The sequence below is a fragment of the Pelecanus crispus genome, chromosome 9 (genome assembly GCF_030463565.1).
Source record: "Pelecanus crispus isolate bPelCri1 chromosome 9, bPelCri1.pri, whole genome shotgun sequence".
NCBI classification, from domain to species: domain Eukaryota; kingdom Metazoa; phylum Chordata; class Aves; order Pelecaniformes; family Pelecanidae; genus Pelecanus; species Pelecanus crispus.
In genome coordinates this window covers 35,073,491-35,092,179 of record NC_134651.1, presented here as the reverse complement: position 1 = coordinate 35,092,179, position 18,689 = coordinate 35,073,491, and the positions used below count along the sequence as shown (strand labels likewise).

At 43.9% G+C, this 18,689-nt stretch overlaps 1 protein-coding gene across 1 annotated transcript in view; it reads right to left on the bottom strand.

Annotated features, from left to right (window-relative positions):
- PAPPA (pappalysin 1) overlaps nucleotides 1–18,689 on the bottom strand; it is a 177,860-nt gene that overhangs the window by 82,110 nt on the left and 77,061 nt on the right. The window contains exons 8-9 of the mRNA XM_009482689.2: nucleotides 4,262–4,390; nucleotides 2,569–2,660 (exon numbers count right to left, since the gene is read on the bottom strand). Coding sequence (XP_009480964.1) covers nucleotides 2,569–2,660; nucleotides 4,262–4,390 — 221 coding nt within the window. The remainder of the gene's footprint in view (nucleotides 1–2,568; nucleotides 2,661–4,261; nucleotides 4,391–18,689) is intronic.

Sequence of the window (18,689 nt, the reverse complement as noted above, 5' to 3'; positions counted from 1 at the left end):
CATCACTGCAAAAATAACACTGTCTGAAATAATTACTTTTTGTCCTACAGGATTATAACATGTTTTAGCCTTGTAAACTTGGAAATAAATTACACTTATTTTTCTGTGCTCCTCAAAGAGGGACCCAAGCATTCTGTATTTTCCAAGAAAACACCCCACCAGTCTCAAAGACTTTTGCTTGGCTAAAGGCAGAGGATCTGGTCTGATATTACTAGACTGTGGAGAATGCTGAATTGCTGCTTTTTTTAATTGTTTATTATGTAATATGTACAGCCACATGCTTCCCCAACATCTTTCTGTTTTCTCATGAGATTTTAATGCTTGGTATGTTAAAGCAGAATACAAATCAGCACTGTTCATTTGTCTGAAAGATTAGCCACCACTCTTAGTTCATGGTGGTCCAGCACCCATAAAAGCCAATAGGATCTGTTTCACAGGTATTACCTTCTCTGAACCTTTCACAGGGACTTGATGAAGGCCGTGTTTGCTTGAAAACAACAGCAGCTGGTCCACCCTCGCAGACCCTGCATGCACACTGAGGCCATGACCACCACAGCAGTCACACCACCACAATTGTAAAGTCACGCAACAAAACATTTGTAAGGTCTGCGTCCATGCACCTTTCCATTGATTCAGCTAGTTTGATTCACCTAAGTGAGTCCCTGCATTCAGTATTTCACAAACAATTTGATTTCATTTGCTTTTGTAATCCAGAACCTGTGCAAAACCACAACCTTCCAAAGCCCATGAAAAACAAACAACTTTTTACCGCTGGAATTCCCCTTTCCTTTTCGACACAGGCAAATCTGAAAAATCACTTCCTCTGTAATGGTGTAGAAAAATCTGTATGTATGTTTTAGTTGCTTCATTTTCTAATCCTATTGCTGTCAGACAGGTTTTTTTCCACACTCTTAACCAGCCCTGTTGCTGGTCCTGGAGATGAACGTATACACAGGCATAAAGCAGGCTCCTGCACCCACCTGGCAGGACATCGCTGTGTGGTCCAAGACGTGGGACACCCTACTCTTACTCCTGTCCGGGGATTTACTTAAAGCATGATGCAGCTCCTGCCCAGCCCACACAACCCAGTTTCCTTGAGAACCAGTGTACATGGAGGAGGACCTGGGCCATGTCACGTAACACTGGGATGTGGACCAAGTACAGACCTCGACCAAGGAGCTCAGACCCGCCGCTGAGCAGGGTGGTACAGATGCAACCATACAGCTCCAACCCAAACCCTTGCTGGAACCAGCCTCACACTGTGCCTGACTTTTGGAGAACCCAAAACATTTGCTTAAGTGTTTATCTCGCTTTCAAAATATTATGACTAATATCTTTCAGTGCTTGAGGCCCTAATGCAACAAGTTACTTGAAACACAAACGTGGCTTCAAGACCACCAATAGTCACAATTAGCCTCGACCATAAATACTCTCAGATTTCATTAGAACATTTTATATATGTAAATATGTAAATAAGTACATCACCAAATCAGGCCTCAAGTCCCACAGCGTGGGATGCTGAAGTAAAAATGTAGCCATTACAACAAGACAAGCAGTCCCCAGCTTACCACCCAAGGGAAACATGGTGCCTGTGAGGTCCTTTATATGTTGCTCCAGGCATAAGAGATAATCATCCGTTTGCCAAAAAGAGCAAATCTCAGTCTTGCCAACATTATATTATCTGCTTAAGACCAATGCCTTGAAGTGAAGGCATGGGATCACTAGATGGGACAGAGTATTTGCTTGGTCAGTCCAGATAACAAATCTCATAAAATCTCTTGAGAAAAAGCCAACCCTTTATAAACATTAACTTTGTTTTCAGAAGCTCTGCATGCTTCATCCTTCCCCAGACCTTGCTGAGCCCTGTTTGGGAAATGCAATCCCACAAGGCAGGGCTACCCCACAGAAGGTGCTGGGTAAATTGGTCTCCATTTCCCTTCTCTGTCCCTAGCATTCCTAGAGAGTTTAATATGTAAAGCTCACAACTGCAGCCCTGCTATCCCCGATAGCTCAAGCATCTTCCGGCCATTGTGCTTACAGGTTTTGCTAATCAGAGCAAACCAGGCTTGCAAATGAAATCTGATTAAGTAGTTTTCACCTCTGAAAAAGGGGATTAGCTAGACCTTTGATCCTCAGATATTGATTTGCAACTCAAAGGAGGTGTGACCTCAGCTGGACTTGCTTCTGGTCTCAGTCCCTTCCCCTTTCACTCCTCCTCCTGTTTACCAGAAAAAATCAGTTCATGTCTTCTCACGTAGCCAGATCTAAAGCCTATTGAAGCCAGTGGAAAACCACCCACTGACTTCAATGGGCTTTGGATCAGTCCCACAATGGCTGACTTAGCCTTAAGTCCTAGGCTGTTTCAAAGCCAGCAGAACCAATTTCCCATCAAAATGACCAGAAGCTGGGAAGATATGTTCGCCTTTCAAACCTACAAATTCCACCTATTTTTCTCTCTTCCATGACAACTCTTCAGCTGGAAATGCTGAAAATACTGTTGATTTTTTCCTTGCACTCTGCATAGAGTTGTTGCCCACCGTGAGTGGAAGGGCTCTGAGCCAGACTTACCAATGCAATTAAAGGATAACTCCTGCAGGCAGAATAGGGAGCAGCCATCACCGTTGATCTTATTCATATCATCACATTCTTCCCCCAAGTCTCTGTAGGCAGGGCACATGCATGCAAAAAGGAGTCAGATGGCAAATGGCATCATCCCAAAAATTGCTGCAACCCCTCTGCAGAACCCCAAAGCCCTGAAATCTGGTACAGCAGCTTTGTGTGCCGACCCTTAAAATACCTCTCCCTTTCTTCTCCAGCCCTGACTTTCATCATTCCTGGTTCACAAGCTTGCCTGGCCACTTCTCTCCTGCACATGTGGATACCACTTGCTGTTCTCTGATGAGGATATGAGCAACTTCCTTCATAGATGGTGTGGCTGCAACTCAGCAGGTGGGGAAAAAGAGAACAGGAATCTCTGAAACTCTTTGTATTAAATCTGGAAGGGCCAGACTGTGACCCCAGCATGGGAGTAACAAGGCATGAAGCCTGGTGCTGGGCTATTCCAGGTGACAGCACTCAGAGGGGAGCCGACAACAGGGAGCAGGTGGTGTCGAGGATGGGGTCCTGCCTTGTGCCAGCCTGCATGGTTGCAGAAGCATGTGGGGAGAAGAGTGTGAACCAGATGAGAAAGGGGCTGCCACAGCTGCAAGTGGGCCACAACCAACCAAGCTGTGACACAGCCTGGTTCCTGCTCGCTCCTGAGGCAGTTCAGCTATTGTTTGACGCTTGCTGCAAAGCCACAAGTGATGTTTGAGGAATGTGCAAACATAACAGTAGGAGAAAAGTTATGGAAAGCAATATTAATCTGTCTTTCTCCACCTCTCTCACCAAGACTGCCCTGGATTCATATGTCGTTTGATTGTTCTCTTTGATTTCCCTGCCTGTTGGGCCTCATCCTGCAAATACTTGCTGCCAGGTTTATCATCTGGCAGAGTTGTACTAAGTGATTGCTGATCAGCATTATTTTAAGCAAATAACACTGGCTGGATTAAGCACTTGCTTGTTGTTACTTCCATAGTTTAAATAATTAAATTACCCAATGCCAGGAAGCTTTGAAGCAGGTGGCCTTAAGGGCCAACGTAGTAAAAGAATAAACCCTAACATAGTTGTGAATGATTGTTTTACATTTTCAGTGGTCTGGGGAGTGGCAGCCAGTGAGAGGGAGGAGCTGACTGAGAACATGCAATTCCCAGCACTTTCCCAAAATTTATCACCTCCAAATGGTCGGTGGTCAGTCAAACAAGAGGTTGCACCAGGAACCTGGCCCAACACATGGCAGGGGTTTTACCCTGTCCACCAGCAGCCAGACACATGGGACTTCATGGGTAAGGACAGCATCAAAGGCTGTGTGAATTTTTCCAGCACTTACTTCAGCTCCATATAGGAAATGTCATATACATGTATAAAGATACAGATGCACAAACAAACAGCATAAACAGCATATAGCGTACTTTCATATCGATCCTGCTGTCTGGACTCCATTATCTGTATCTCTGTCTGTATCTACTGGTGCCAGGATAGCAGGGCCTAAGTTCCAATTAAATGTCATCATCTTAGTAATCATCAAGCACATGAATCATTATCTACAGATGAGAGCTGGCCTAAACTAAGGAGACATCAGAGGTCATCAGTTCCTTTCTAGTCTCAGATTCTGGCTGTGTAGATGTGCCCAGATTTATCTGTTTGCTTGCTCCAGACTTACATTTGGATAATCCCGTCTCCACAGTATCCACTTCCAGAGATATACACAAGCTCAGGGGAAGGCTCGCTCTCCTCCATCCCAGAAATGACGACAACCTGGTATGTGTATGGGGTCCTATCGCTCAGTTCCCTTCAAGACAAAAGGAAATATTAAGTGATCGGTACAACAAAGGCAGTAGCAAAGGGCAGAGAAGGAGGTACTGAAATGGGGGTTGGCTGCCAAAAAAGCAAGTTTTAGTTCAGTCAGGTCCTCAGAATATTCCTACCTCGTTTTGATGGGATTAATTTTTGGTTGGGTGTCTTTTTCTTGTGAGCACAATCAGTGCTACTTATGTCCATGCTTGATTTATACACAGCTCTGAAATAGGTGCAACTCTTGACTATCTGACAGCTAAACTACTTGCTGATGGAAATCATGCAGTTTGGTGTGTTGCTGCTTACATCTATACCCACTGTAGAGATGGCATTGCATTGACACCATGGCAGTGTATCAATCCTCACCACGTGCAGTGGGAAACTGTAACAGCATTACCAACAGTCAATAGTAGGGCAGCACTTGAGAAACCAGCCCTGTGCTTCACTGTGTTTAGCCTTGGACACTTCTGCTCCCATCTCTCTACGTCAGGGACAGTGTTACCTGCAACTTTGTGGCACAGTTCATTTAAGGAACTTAAAATTACCTGTAAACACTGATTACTTCCTGAACAGCCCTGAGCTCAATCCAACTGCAGCTGGAGCCAGTGGGAATTTGCCTATTGATTTAAGACAGAATTGGACTAGGGATGTTTCAGTGATAGATAAATAAGTTGTCTGCTTTGCATACGGGTATTAAAACAGTAGAGTTAAAAAGAAGGTTTCTTCCTCTCCAGGAGAGCGCAAAAAGTAGGATCCACACCACAGCACTGGATCACAGTATTAGCATCAAAATATTCACAGAAAGAATTAGCATACCGTTACATATTTATGCAAAGCCATAATTACCTAAATCCTGTGTGCATCTGTAAATGAGGAATAATTCTTTTACATGCAATACAGAAATAATATAAGCCTAATATAAATGTTTAGCTCTTTTACAATGTCTTTTACATTATCAGAACTCAAAACGTTCCACAAAGAAACTCATTACCATTATCCTCATTGTGCTGATTTGTAAAGCCACGGAGTTGCGAAGGCAAAATGATCTGCTTGAAGTCATCAACCAGGCTAATTGCAGAGCCCATAACGCAACCCAGCTCTTTCCTAACCTACGCCAGTCCTCTACTTCCTATGCTCATATTGCCCCAATTACTGACAGTAATATATATTTCTTTTTGTGACAGGAATTTGGTCAAAAAGCATGTATTAATGAACTGTGTACTACAAAGAGATATATCTACTACACAGAGCAACAAAGCCATTGAAGTAGATATCAATGGACTGGAGTTACTGAAATCTTCACGTTCATGAAATATCTCCTTACAACATTCATTAAATTAACAAGTATGACTTAAACACCAATATCACGCATTATATTTTACAACAAAGCTGTTTTTCATGGATACTATGCCTGCAAAATAACTGTCATTGAAAGAATTGCACATGAACAGCACTGGGATTTGATTCTTTGTTACCACACTTGAAATGGGGAGTGAAACTCAGTGGAACAAAAACACAACACAACTGGCTTTCTCATTGCTTGTTCACCTGATTCCTGTTGGCAATAGTCTGTAGCTCCTATTAGCTAAATTTGAGGATTCAGGTAGCACAAACACTATCTTAATTCACCTACAGATTGGGGAGATGTCTACCCAGATATTGGTATTGAGTGTTTATTCAATCAAAGTGAAAAATTTCAAACTTCTGCCCTTGGGACCTGTTTAAAACAACTGAAAAAAAAAAATACAGGAAATAACTTAAGTGGCCAAAAACACACTGATGTATAATATTGAGAGTTTCCTCTAGATTTTACTCCCAGATAAATCCACTTGTTAAGACAGGAAGTTTCTGATATATACTGATGAAATCAAAGCAGAGGCAAGCTTTGATTATTAAAGAGCAGTTATTCTCAAGATCTTTCTTCAAAACCATTTGTAAAATATTTGAGTGTAACAAGTATACTTGCAGAAATGTGGATTTTGTCACTGGGGATCTGCTAACCACAAAAAAGGTTCAATTCTTAGAAAAGACTGTTAACAAATGAACAGTTTGGGCAACTATAACAGCTACAAAATAAATAAATCCATCCTGATGCACTGAGATCACACACACAAGTGCAAAATAGTAGTTTTCAGATTCTGATTTTTTTCTCTGATTTCCACCAATAGCCACAGGTGATGGGCAGGCATTCAGCTAACAGCAGAAAGTGTGCCTCTGCGAGCGTGTTTTAGTACGTAGGAGTGTTTGTGTATGCTTGTGTGTACATGTAAGCAAACGGAAAACAGGAAAAGTTCACATTTGTTTATGTACAGGGCGGGAAGTTGGCAGAACATAATGGAAGAAGACGTAGTACTAAATTAAGCACGGGAGAGAATATGGTATTTATGAATTATTAGGTGACTGGAGATGAACGTGTACGTGGGTGAATAAGACAGAAAACTGGAAATGAAAGTTATTAGGTGGGGAGAACTCTGGCATATTTAACTGTATGGATTGTGAATGCAAAACTGTGTATGGGGAGAGGACCATGTGGACATCGGAGAAGAGTGACTGCTGGCTTTGTGGCAGTGGGCTTTGGTCTAATCCTGTCACCTGCTATATGCTGGTGAGGGGAGATTTCCAACTGCAGCCTGCTGCTCAAAAATGGAAACCTCTTGGAGAAGTGGTATGTCCCAACAGGCAAACGATCTTTATAGTTTAGTGACAGGGAGAAAAAAAAAAACAAAACCAATTTCTTCTCCAAAAAAGAAGATGAGCAAAATACCTGACTCCTTACACAGACATTTAGGTATTTGTACAGCCTGGCTTCCCTTACTTCGACACAGCTTGGCTACAAAATAGCCATTAACTGATTTATGCTCACAAAACCCCATGAGCTATGAACATAATATCCTTGTCTTAGGTTAAAATACAGAAAAAGGGAAGACAAATGCCTAGAGATATATGGCCACTGTAAAGCAACATCAGGACTGGGAGACAGCTCTCCCAGTCCCACACTGCAGCCACAGGGCCAATCCTCCCCATCCTCATCCCGGCTCCCCTTTCAGACAGCCTGGAGCCTCACAACCTTCCCTACGCTGGGGACAGCAGAGAAGCCCCAGGCTGTCACACCCAGGAACAGCACCAACAAACCAGCCATGCCCAGAGGAGATCAGACGTGGGAGCACGTGTGCTCCAGGGGTGCCCTCCAGCACCATACAATCAGAGCTGGAGATGTGCCTGGACCGGAGCACCGGAAAGCCACCTTAGAAACTCAAACGCAAGCCATCGCACTTTCAGTTCACCCTGGCCTGATGCAACTGGTGGCAAAAACCTGATTGAACTGGATGTGGCATTTCACATCTCAACAACTGGAACCTGAGATACTTATATCCTCCTGAACTGTTAAATATATCATATCGGCAGCAACTGAGAGTTTTAGCATTCCTTCACAGTACCCACATTTCGGAAAAATATAGCTGCTAAAGGGATGATACGTGCAATACTTCGGGCAGTAATCCAGTACCATAGCGAGGGAGGGAGGAAGGAATGCAGGAATGAAGGGGGAAAAAAAATACCTAAAAAAAGAATTTATTCTCTCCTATATAGTTATGGGCCACCAAGGTCAATATTACAGACTGGAGATGTCAGCAAAACAAGCTCTGCTTCAAGCAGTGATAAAAGTGTGATTTTTGACCATTTATTTTCTCTCCTGCCTTCCCTCAGAGCTGATGGTACACTAACAGCGACATTGTGCTCTTTCCACTCTGCTGTCAGGCAGGTCCAACACGTGCCAGCTTCGTACAATGCTACTTAAGGAAGTGAGACAGAAGAACATCTTTAACATTAAGGATGTGAACAAACACTCTTTTAAATTTATATCTATGGTCTTTTAATGACCTTTTCGAGAACTGAGTAAGCCGCATTGATCGCTGCAGCTTCCGCCCGTGGGGAGGCAGTCTTATTAAAAAGCAATGACTCAAGCCCTCTGCTTAGAGGGGGAATTAGGACGTGCTGTGTGAAATACCACGAGGGCAACTTTCCTGTCTGCTGTGGCAAGTGACGGATAGAGGGTTAGAAATATAAAACGCTGTAATTCTTTTCCTGTTTTTACTGGGGAGGCTGGGTGGTTGAGTTAATCTTGCTGTGTCCCCCAGGCAAGGGACCTCTGCTTTCAGTTTGGGTGTTCCTGTAAAACTTATGGGAAAAACTGTACCTCTGGGAAGTAGTTTTCTACTCAGATCAAGGTGGGTTTAAAGGATCATTGAATTTACAGCAGCAACACACATGCCCTTGAGTGCCAGCAGACCTGCAAGGGCTGACACTGCCCCAACCACATCTGCACTGTGCCCACTGTAGGGCTTCAGCATCTGAGGACACAGCACACACTCAAGACGCAGTGAAAGCACTGAGGGAAAGCAAACATCCCACACCTTTCTCCATACCACAATGGCATATATGCTTTTCCTACTACAAATAACAGCAGGGAGGGTTTTTATACAGCAAAGACTTGTTTCCAACAAAATCGAAAATATCCTTAAGGCTGATCCTAGTTTCTGCCCTATGAAAACATAAATGGCCAGAAAGCAATGAAAGCAGACAGTGTTCCTGTTATTAAAGGACAAGACGACAAGGTCTTAGGCATCCCCAATTAAATGATGGTTGTCAGAGGCAGTGTCATGTGAAACAGGCAGATTCTGCACCTCAGGTGTCCTCATGAAGGACGCATCTTTCTTTGACCTTAAATAGCCACCAAACTCTTGAGCCAGAAGACAACATCTACTGGATAGTTCTCCGCAGCCCCGAATGAGACCCAGTCTGCCAGCAATGTCCCCGTTTCCCTTTAACACCATGGCCTTTGCTCATATTCCCTAGCAAGGAAGCCTTGCTGAGCAAAATGGGATATCTGCTGGCAGCAAATAGCAGCGACCCCACATCTTCACTTGTTGCAATGCTTTGGATCAGCTGCTCAAGGTGGACTGAATACAAGCACACATGGAAGAGCCAAAGGTCTATGCCATCTCCAGTCCCATCCTCCGCAGCCTGGAGCTGTCCAGTTGGTTCCCCACATGCTGCTCACAGCCACTGAAAATCCCAACATCATTTACAGAGGTCCTGAAATACCCCGAATATCCACTAACTCAGTGAAGAAGCACTGCATTGCTCAGACATGCTTAGACCTTCCCAGTCCTGGGCACTGAACCAGGGCTCAATGTTTCTAGATTGGAGGAGCTAATGCTGCTCTCTTCATTGCTGCTTAGAGAGTGGGTCATTAAACTGCACTGGGTTTTACCTCCTGGCAATGCCACTGAGGTATTTGCAGGCTCTCCCATCCTCAGGTGCTCCAAAAGCAATTGATAAAGAGTAACCCAGGGGATGAGGCCGCTCTGGGACAACCTGAATAGATTTGCTCCCCAACTCCTGTCCTTTTTCCTGCATTGACTTTGATTGTGCAAGTATGACTGTTTTCTTCTTTTATCTCCTTTCTTGTACACGCTCCCCCTCACCTTGCCTTTCCCCTTTTAATAAAAATGGCATGAGAAGCATGGCAGAAGATAATGAAGAGAATTCCTTCCCAGCTCTGCAGTCAGGAGAGAGCGGGGGGGGGGGGGGGATGCTGTAAACAAAAGAAGGACGTCAAAAATCCCGAGCTCTTGCAACGGGCTGTTTTTTCAGCTGCGGTCCAATCTCTAGCTGTTTGGATAAGCCCAGCCACATGGCAGGTGCAAAGGCCTCCAAACAAGTCTCCTGTCTCTCTCAGGCACCGAGCTGACTCAGAAGACATAAATGCTGAGGAAGCAGCCTCAGAGAGGCTTTTCTCTCTACCCATGATGAGACAGGTCCCAACAGGGGCAGTGGGTTTGCTCTGTGTCCTCCAGCTTTTTTATGATTTGTTTGTTTACAAGCAAATCAAAACAGGGTAGTTGAAGTATTAAATGAATGCTCATCATAGGTTGGATGGGAGAGTGGGGACTGGATGGTGGATTTCTGCTCCCAAACCCAGCTTAAACCTGAACTGGGTATTTCTGAGCAGCCAACGACCTGAAAAGGTAATCTCAGCTGAATACTTGGTGGGGTACGTTTTGTACCATCAGGTGTCTGTTCTCTGAAGCCCAGCATCTCACCATTCAAAGCAGTAGCATCAAGACAATGCCCAAACTCAACTTCTGCTCCTGACTATATGAGGAAGGCATCTCTAGTCACACCTAAAAAACCCACCTTACTCACTTATGCAGTACCATGGAACACAGCAGATTTGAGATTGAAGTCAAAGGTTGAGGGAACCAGCCTATTAGGAAAAGGAAAATATCCTTTGCTCCATGAAATACTTCTACAAACCAAAGTCACCACCACCTCTTATAATCACCACAAAAGCAAAGCAGGCAATTAGTGTGCAGCTCTGCTCTCACTTACGCTGGTATAAATCTCAAGTAACTTTAGAGACCTCAGCAAAATACTCCAGGTTTAAACCATTGCAACTCAGCTGCTTGTCTGTTCCTCTGAGTTGCAAACATGTGCATTCACGGCTCAGACCAGCTCCCTACCTGCACAAGATGCCCTGGCACAGAACTACATGCCTGGCTGTAGCACCTCTGCTCTGAAACCCAGGTCCTGTTTAGGACCTTAAACACATTTGGTTTTGAACATTTGTTTTTTACACTGCTCTTTTCTGTCCTTCTTGCAAGGATCATAAGTTTTTTAAGTAGAAAACATATAGATATATATGCAACTGATTAACTCTAGCAGACTTTGATATAACCATCCAAGTATTTGCCCTGGTACCAATTTAAAACACAGTAGCACATTTAATAAAAAACAAAGTTTGCAGCCAAGGCTTTAAAGATGTTTCTTGTTTTTTCTCAAAAGAAAAGAAAGGTCAACAGATAATTTTCTACTTTCATGTGTAAACAACAACAACAAGAAAAATAATGAATTTTTGAAGTGGATTATATAAATGGAGAATCTAAATGAGACTGGGTTACAAATCCTGGCATAAAGCAAATCTAGAGGCCCAGGGCCTCACATGGGTGTTTGCACTAGACAGGCAATTTCACGGTAGCACACAGGTTAAGTGTCAGAGCACCTGGTTGCTATTAGAAGCCGGGAAGGAGGGGGAAAATCTGTTGCGTTTGCTTCTTCACCACTGTGATCATACCCTAAGCTGAGACGGTAGTGCTACTCAACATGAAGCTCAGACGTGGCCACCGCAGGAGGGAAGGCTGTTACGTTTTGACCGAGGAAGGAAAGATCTAAGACATGAAATGCAGAAAGCCCTATTTCCAACCGGTAGAAGCCAGCACTTCTCTATTGATTTCAAGGGAACAGTGCCAGTATCCACCACCTAAGGATAGTGCTCTGGTGTACTGGCGCAGAAGGGAGAAAACAGTAACACCACCGGCAGGCAGGTTAGGACAGGTTAATTGCTTTAAAGGCCATCATCGTCACTGGTGAACCTTTGCCTGTTGCTTCGTGCCTCTTGATGAGCACTGCCTGATTACTCACACTGTTAACGACATCCCAGTTGTGCCGTGGCTTCTCCGTGCAGGACTGCCAGCAGCAGCATCCACATGGGCTCCAGCACTGGTTCAGACCACACTGCAGGGGAAGTGCCTGATGCACACCCTGCACAGGGTCTGGGACCCCAACAACCACCCCTCAACTTCTGGATGTCCATTATTCATCAACTTGTCAGAATAACGTTCTTCAGCTTCTCTGAATCCAGACCTGACCTCTAGGATTTCCTTTCAACAGGCCTGAGCCAAGACCTGATTTTCAGAACTTAATACCCTCCCGTTTCCGTGTAATCCCACCAAAATGGTAAACAGAGTCATGGGAGCAGACGCTTGCAGCACCTCATCCAAAGGCTCCTGAAGCCAGTGAAAGTTATTATGTGCATTTTCAGTAGGGCTTAGATTGGGCCCCAAGCGAACACAGATGTTTGCAGTTTTCTTTGGTTTCACCTCTACCATCTCTCCTCAATGAAACTCTGCTTTGGAGGGTAAGGGCACGGGGGCTGTGGCACTCCTGAGGCGCTGCTCCTCAGGAGGAGGGAGGGAGCCTATATGTACACGTGTATATGCGCGAGAGAGACGTATGTGCTGTCACATATGCTGCATACCACACAGAGATGGGCGAGGAGATGAGGTGACTATTCCAAAGGAACATTTTGTCATTTCCCTCCTTAGGGGCTCTGTGTTTTGCCTTAAGCCACTTCAGATTATGAGAAATCCTACTAGCTGGTCTCCAGTGGGATCTTTAATGGTTTAATAACTGAACATTACTGAACATATTTCCACTAGCCTCCTTCTAAAATCCCATCATGAGCTAATTTCCTCTATTGTCATTGCATCTGCAACTGGTCTTACATTTCAGAAAAATCTGTACCACTGTGAATACATGATCTCGTTTACTGCACTGAGCTCTCAGGGCCACTATTTTTAGTAGTGGCTGATAATTTGGGGTGTCCAATTCCAGGCACCCTCCCTGGGATACAATTTGCAGAGAAGAATGAACTTTATTTCCACCTTGCCCCTCCTATCACAAAAAGCTCCAGGAAAGTGCTGGAATTGGGGCATCAGCATGGAGACACCCAACATCACTATACATTCAAGAAGATCCTGGCCAGAAAGACAAAGATGAAGTTTGGGTGAAGCAATCACATGACGGGTGCCTTGGGCCCGCAGCATGCTCAGTGTGTTGCATGCCATGCAATGATACACCTAAAAGGCGTCTGCCTTGTCTGTCACTGTATCCAACAAGGTATTAAGGACAGCATAGGCATTTTAGTCTTACTGCAGCGTTGTTTTCAAATCCTTGCCTGTTTGAGTGTAAATTTGAGTCCAAATTTAACAGAGACTTGGAATTTATTTCCTAGGAAAATATATTAAAATAAAATGCCCAGGAAATGATCAGGCCAATAGTTCAGTAAAAGTAGCTGAAAAAAGCTGTACTGGCTGACACTGCTGATAAAAAGGTAGGTAACACATTTCTGCTTCTTCTGCGGTATTTGAGGCTCACTCCAAGTTTTACAAGAGAGTTATTTTTAAATTGTTGCATAACACATGTCTGTCCAATATTTCTTTCCTCAATCAAGCAAAGAAAATGCATTTGTTATTCCTGGGAGATTTCTGGTGCTTCTTATCTTATTTAGAGCCCAAAATAAAGATGCACACAAGAAGGCAAACATCAGAGAGAAATTATTATCCATGAGATAATGCACAGACTAATTTACCACATATCTGAGACTGTTTCACCTGCAATAAATTATTTTGCCCAGCAGGAAAAGTCCTGTTTGACCTTCATTTTTTTTTTCCCTGCAGCTGAAAACTCTGCTACTATTTCTAGGTCGCAAGTTCAAATTCCACCCTGTCTGGGAGTGATTAAATATATCAATTTCTAATAGTATCTATTTGGTTAATAATAGAACAGCCGTTACTGTTCACTTTTTCAGGGACACTTGCATATGGCTAAGTTATAGTCTAGAGGTCTGATCTCTCCGCAGCCTCTGTGTATCGCCGAAGAGGTACATTGGAGACATGAATCCAATGTAGCAGCAGTCCTTGGGGAGTCCCTGGCTGGAGCAGAGCTGGCAGAGCTAATCCCAAAGCAAAGTATCATTCCCCAAATGGGGCAGTCCCTCTTTTCTGGCTCTTCCCATGCTCTCGAGTCATTTCTTTGAGAGATGCAGCTGGGGGACATTCAGAGCAATCCCACCCTTCAAAGATAGACCCAGGCTGAAATTCCTCTGGGCTGTCCTGTCTCAGGATCACAAACCCATAAGGATATAAACGTGCCCTTACTACCTTATTCTTGCATCATGTGCAGCCGAGCCAGAACAGGAGCTACGGATTTTGTCAAGTGCCAGCTATAGTTACAGCGTTACATAAGAAACCGCAACAGCGAAGAATCACAAATCTATCACTACAGCTGGCACCAAATGGCATCTTTGCACAGGCTTAGCAGAAAAGCTGCCAACTGAATGGGCACAGACCGTCAAATTGTTCTTTCTCTTCTCCAGGGCAAGGTTATGGCAATTTGGCAGAGGGTGGTAAGGGAAAAAATTGCTCTATCTGTTCTGCGTGTGGGGTCAGGAAGCAGGTTTTATTCTTTCACAAAGATAACCTGGCACCTTTAATGAAGAAAGCAAGAAAGAAGGAAAGCCATCAGAATGTGGCTTCCAGTTGTCAAGTCACATCAGCCAAGTGGAGATGTATAATCCCCAAGAGCAGCAGCACTGCTAGCCTCTAACATTTAATTGTGAGCTCTTTGAAAGAAGGCACCTGGTGTATTTCTTCTGTAAAACACCCAGAATGCTACTGGCAGCTATAAATAATAACAACCGCTACCTTGGTATTTAGCAGTACAACATATGTGAAGGAAAGACACAGGAACAGTAGATGGAAAAGAAGCAGTCTTCCTCTTCCTGGCTTACCAAGCCCTTGGTGTAGAGCTGGGGTACGTGCTCCTATCTGGCACAGGGAGCAGAATCAGTCATCCCTGCTGCCTTCCTGCCTGGTCCCAGCTCCCCGCTGCCATGCAAGCCAGAGGCGAGGCCGCGCTGTTTGGGAAAGGAAAGAATTTCCCCAGGGGGTTATGGACAGTGAAGATGCTGCTGGGTGGAGGACTCTCCTTCCTACCAGCACTTCACCTCTGTTAGGGTCAGATGAGCCTATGACCAGTTTCCCGCTGTTGGAAGGGAAAGTGTGGGACAGGCAATCGTCCCATATATTTCTGTTCTTTCACCATGGGAAACTTGCAGGTTCACTAAGCAGAAACAGGGCAATCAATATGGGCTGCACAAGGAAGGAGCTGACAACACAGCCAAGGCTAGAGAGGGCCTCAGAGAGGTGTGAAGACAAACGATGCTTGCTAGTGGATCGCCAGCACCTCCGCTGAGATCTGGGGCTGCTATGCTGTCTTACACCAGCTGAATATCACACTTCACAATTTTGCCAAAACTGACCACAGGCAGCAACGATATACTCAAAGCTCTTCACTGACACACTTTCAGACAGTGACAGCACGGCCACTAATCCAGCTGGGAAACTAGGGTCAGAGAGGAACAACTCAAACATTTACTCCTTAATGCAAGGACTCTAGATGAAGAACTAGGCAAGAACTAACAGTGCTAGTACTGTACCTGAAACTGGAAATTATAGGGGTAGGAGAAACCTGGTGGGATAGAAGGGTGTTTGCTTCTTGGGAAAGCTCAAAATAGCTTTGTCCATGCAACACTGCAAATTAATGATAGGGAAGCTCTTAGGAATGAGCAAGAAAGTGTTAATAAGAGTAAGTCTGTTCCTGTTGAAGCTTGGTAAAAGTGTTTTTACTGGAGATGAGCTATAAATTTTCATATGGATACAGATAGGGATCTCTAATATACTACTAGAGAGAAATAATATGGAGAATTGTGTAATTATGGGAAAGAAACCTAGATGCAGACTAGAGAACAAATGCTTTTAATAATGACAGGTCTCTAGTACTGCTATGCGTGAGAGCAGGCATCAAATACTTAGGGACTCACAAGAGATTACAATATTTTGCAGTTATTCTTTGTAGCTGTAAAAGGTTGGACTGAAAGAGAAATTTGAATGAAAATGGAAATTTGTCTTTCAGTTATCATTTGAGGTTTACTAACAAACATTTCCTGCAAATAAAGATCTGAACCCCAAAAGTCCAAGTATCCGCAGGCAACACAGAACTGGTAAATAGGCTCAGTCAATGCAGAGAAGGATGGAGTTACAATGTAGAAATGACAGGACCGGATGTCTCAAAATGGTGCATATGTTGGTATAAGACAATATTATGCATGTAGGATCAAGAAATTCAGAATAAGCTGGGAGCCCTTCATTGCAGTTGAGAGGGGAAGAAGCAGTTGGTTGTATTTATTCAATTGCAAGACAACTATGAACCATCAGTGAGATGTATCCACAAAAAACAGCACACAAGGTCCTTGCATGCATCAAGGCAAGGCATTTCCAGGGTAGCTGGGTAAGTATTCATGCACAAGGACATCTGGAATACCATATACAGTTCTAAAGCCTGTTGGGAATCCAGATGTGTAGCATGCCGATATCGCACGGACAACCTAGCAGCTCTTGCAGATAAATCTGGGCATGTAAAGTGCTTTCTTAACATTGCAGTCCTATCTTAGATACTCCCCAGTATTTCCTGGCATATCGAGAGGCTTGGCATAGTAACTGTGGAGGAGGGGTGAGCAGAAGATGGTGATAATATGGGCTTCAGCTTTTGGTGTCGGGAGAATATCCACCCAGCGATCTGTATCTTGTTTGGGTGGAAATATGGTGTTAATTATCTTCATGACAGATGGATCTGGCAATTCATTTCAGCTGCTTTAGATCATACATTCCTCTGGCTGGTAGACCTTCAGAAAATAGAGAAATAGATCTTCAAGATGAAGGGAGGAATGCCATAATAAGGACAGATGTTGCCATGAATTTTAGTGTTGCATTCAGCAGGGACTTAGGTTTACATATTATCGTTGTGATATTAATTTTTTCCCAGTCCTCTGTTCAGCTGGGCCTGTGTCATGTAAATGCAGTCTTCCTACTGAGGTCAGGGGCTAAAAGGCACACCAATAATTGGCTGTAATGAATTATTGCTCATTATGAATAGCTACTGCTGATTCTCCAGCATCTCTGCTTATTCATATTTGTAGGAACCTTCAGACTAAGAACTGTTTTCCATCTCCTTCAACTACTTATCATCTGGGGTTTCTGACAAGTCACTTATATGCCCTTCTGACTGGATACCAGTAACATATGGCAAATGCATCAATAACACAAATTTTGAAACAAACAATTTTTTTGGATAAAGTACAGTGCTAAAGTACATGAAATGCTAAGGACCCATGAACAATGCCACAGCAGCCCTCCAACCACCTGCAGTCTTGATGTTGCAAATTTCTCAGTCATTCTGCAATCACTCCAAGAAGCCTGAGTGAGACCTGCAGTCCACCATCTTAGGTGTGGAGTTAAAACACAGTAAATGACATGGAGTTTACAAGCTTAGCACCGAATGGAACTCCTGATTGTAACAAAATATTTTAAAATATTGTACTTACTTAAACAACAACTGCACACAGATGATGACCAGTCCCCTCCAACTATTACCAAGCAACAGAATAGGTTTAGCCATAGAATGTAGGTGTAAAATAGCCAAAACTGAGAAGAAAAACATATTCCCTAGATGAGAAAATGCAAGTTTCTCTCTCAGTCTCTCTTTTTTCTTTTTCAAGTATGAATGTGGTATCTCCAGGTGTCACTTAGGTACTAAAGCTCTAGCCAGTGTAGGAGTGGCTCAGACGAATATATCACAGGACAGCATACTTGCTTCTCAGTGATGCTCAACTCCGCAAAACCAAAACTCATACCAGGGCTTCATGCTGGGATTCTTTCTAAGGTTATTTCAGTCAATGCTTTTGTATTGAAAAAAGCCTACAGGTTAACAGCACAAAGATGACCCAATGCCTCACCATCCACCGCATTTTGGTTTCCTACAAAGTCTGTGGCAGAAAAGTTGGGAAAATTTCTAATTCTTAGAAACCTTTCCAGTTACTCTGACAACTTTCCAAAACTAACCTTGGTGTCTCTTGGCTTGGCCTGCCGGAGGGGAGAGCACAGATCTCACCAGCACACCCAGCTGCTCACCACTTGCAAATTTGGCTACTGAGAGTGCAATGGGGAATGTGGGCTGCTCACCCCAGACTCTCTCGGTGGGACTGACACCTAACTGTACCTCTGACATTCTCCAGAGAGCATCTTGTTGTGGGCACCTCACTTCTCACTGAGCTCATAAAAAATCAGTGGTTGCTACAAATGAATGCAAGAGCAACAATTACTTTCCAACTGCAATGATGTGAGTGTAAAAGTGCTACAGTAAGGGCAAAGTGAGGGCAAAGCAACTACCACACTCACCACTGTGACTATCTTGAACATTTTTTCTAGAGAACAGCCAGAGTGAAACCCTCTACGTATGAGCACAACCCGAACTTTGGATTAAATTGTGAACTGAGACTTTGAGACATGCAGATGAGGCTCCTTCCTTATCACTCACTGCGGTGTGAAGACTCAGCAGTTCTGTGCTGCACCTGGCCTGACCTCTTTTTTTCCGCCACTGATTTATTTAGCTTTCTGCTTTCTTCCTAGGCTCTGACTCTCATTTTGTATCACAGATACCAGCAATTCTGGCTGATCATACTCAGTGGAATTGAGTGTACCTTGCCTGGTTTCTGTAAGGTCCAAGGATAAGGTCCTGTCCCTTAGAAATGATTGCTAGCCTCAGCTTGAGCCACG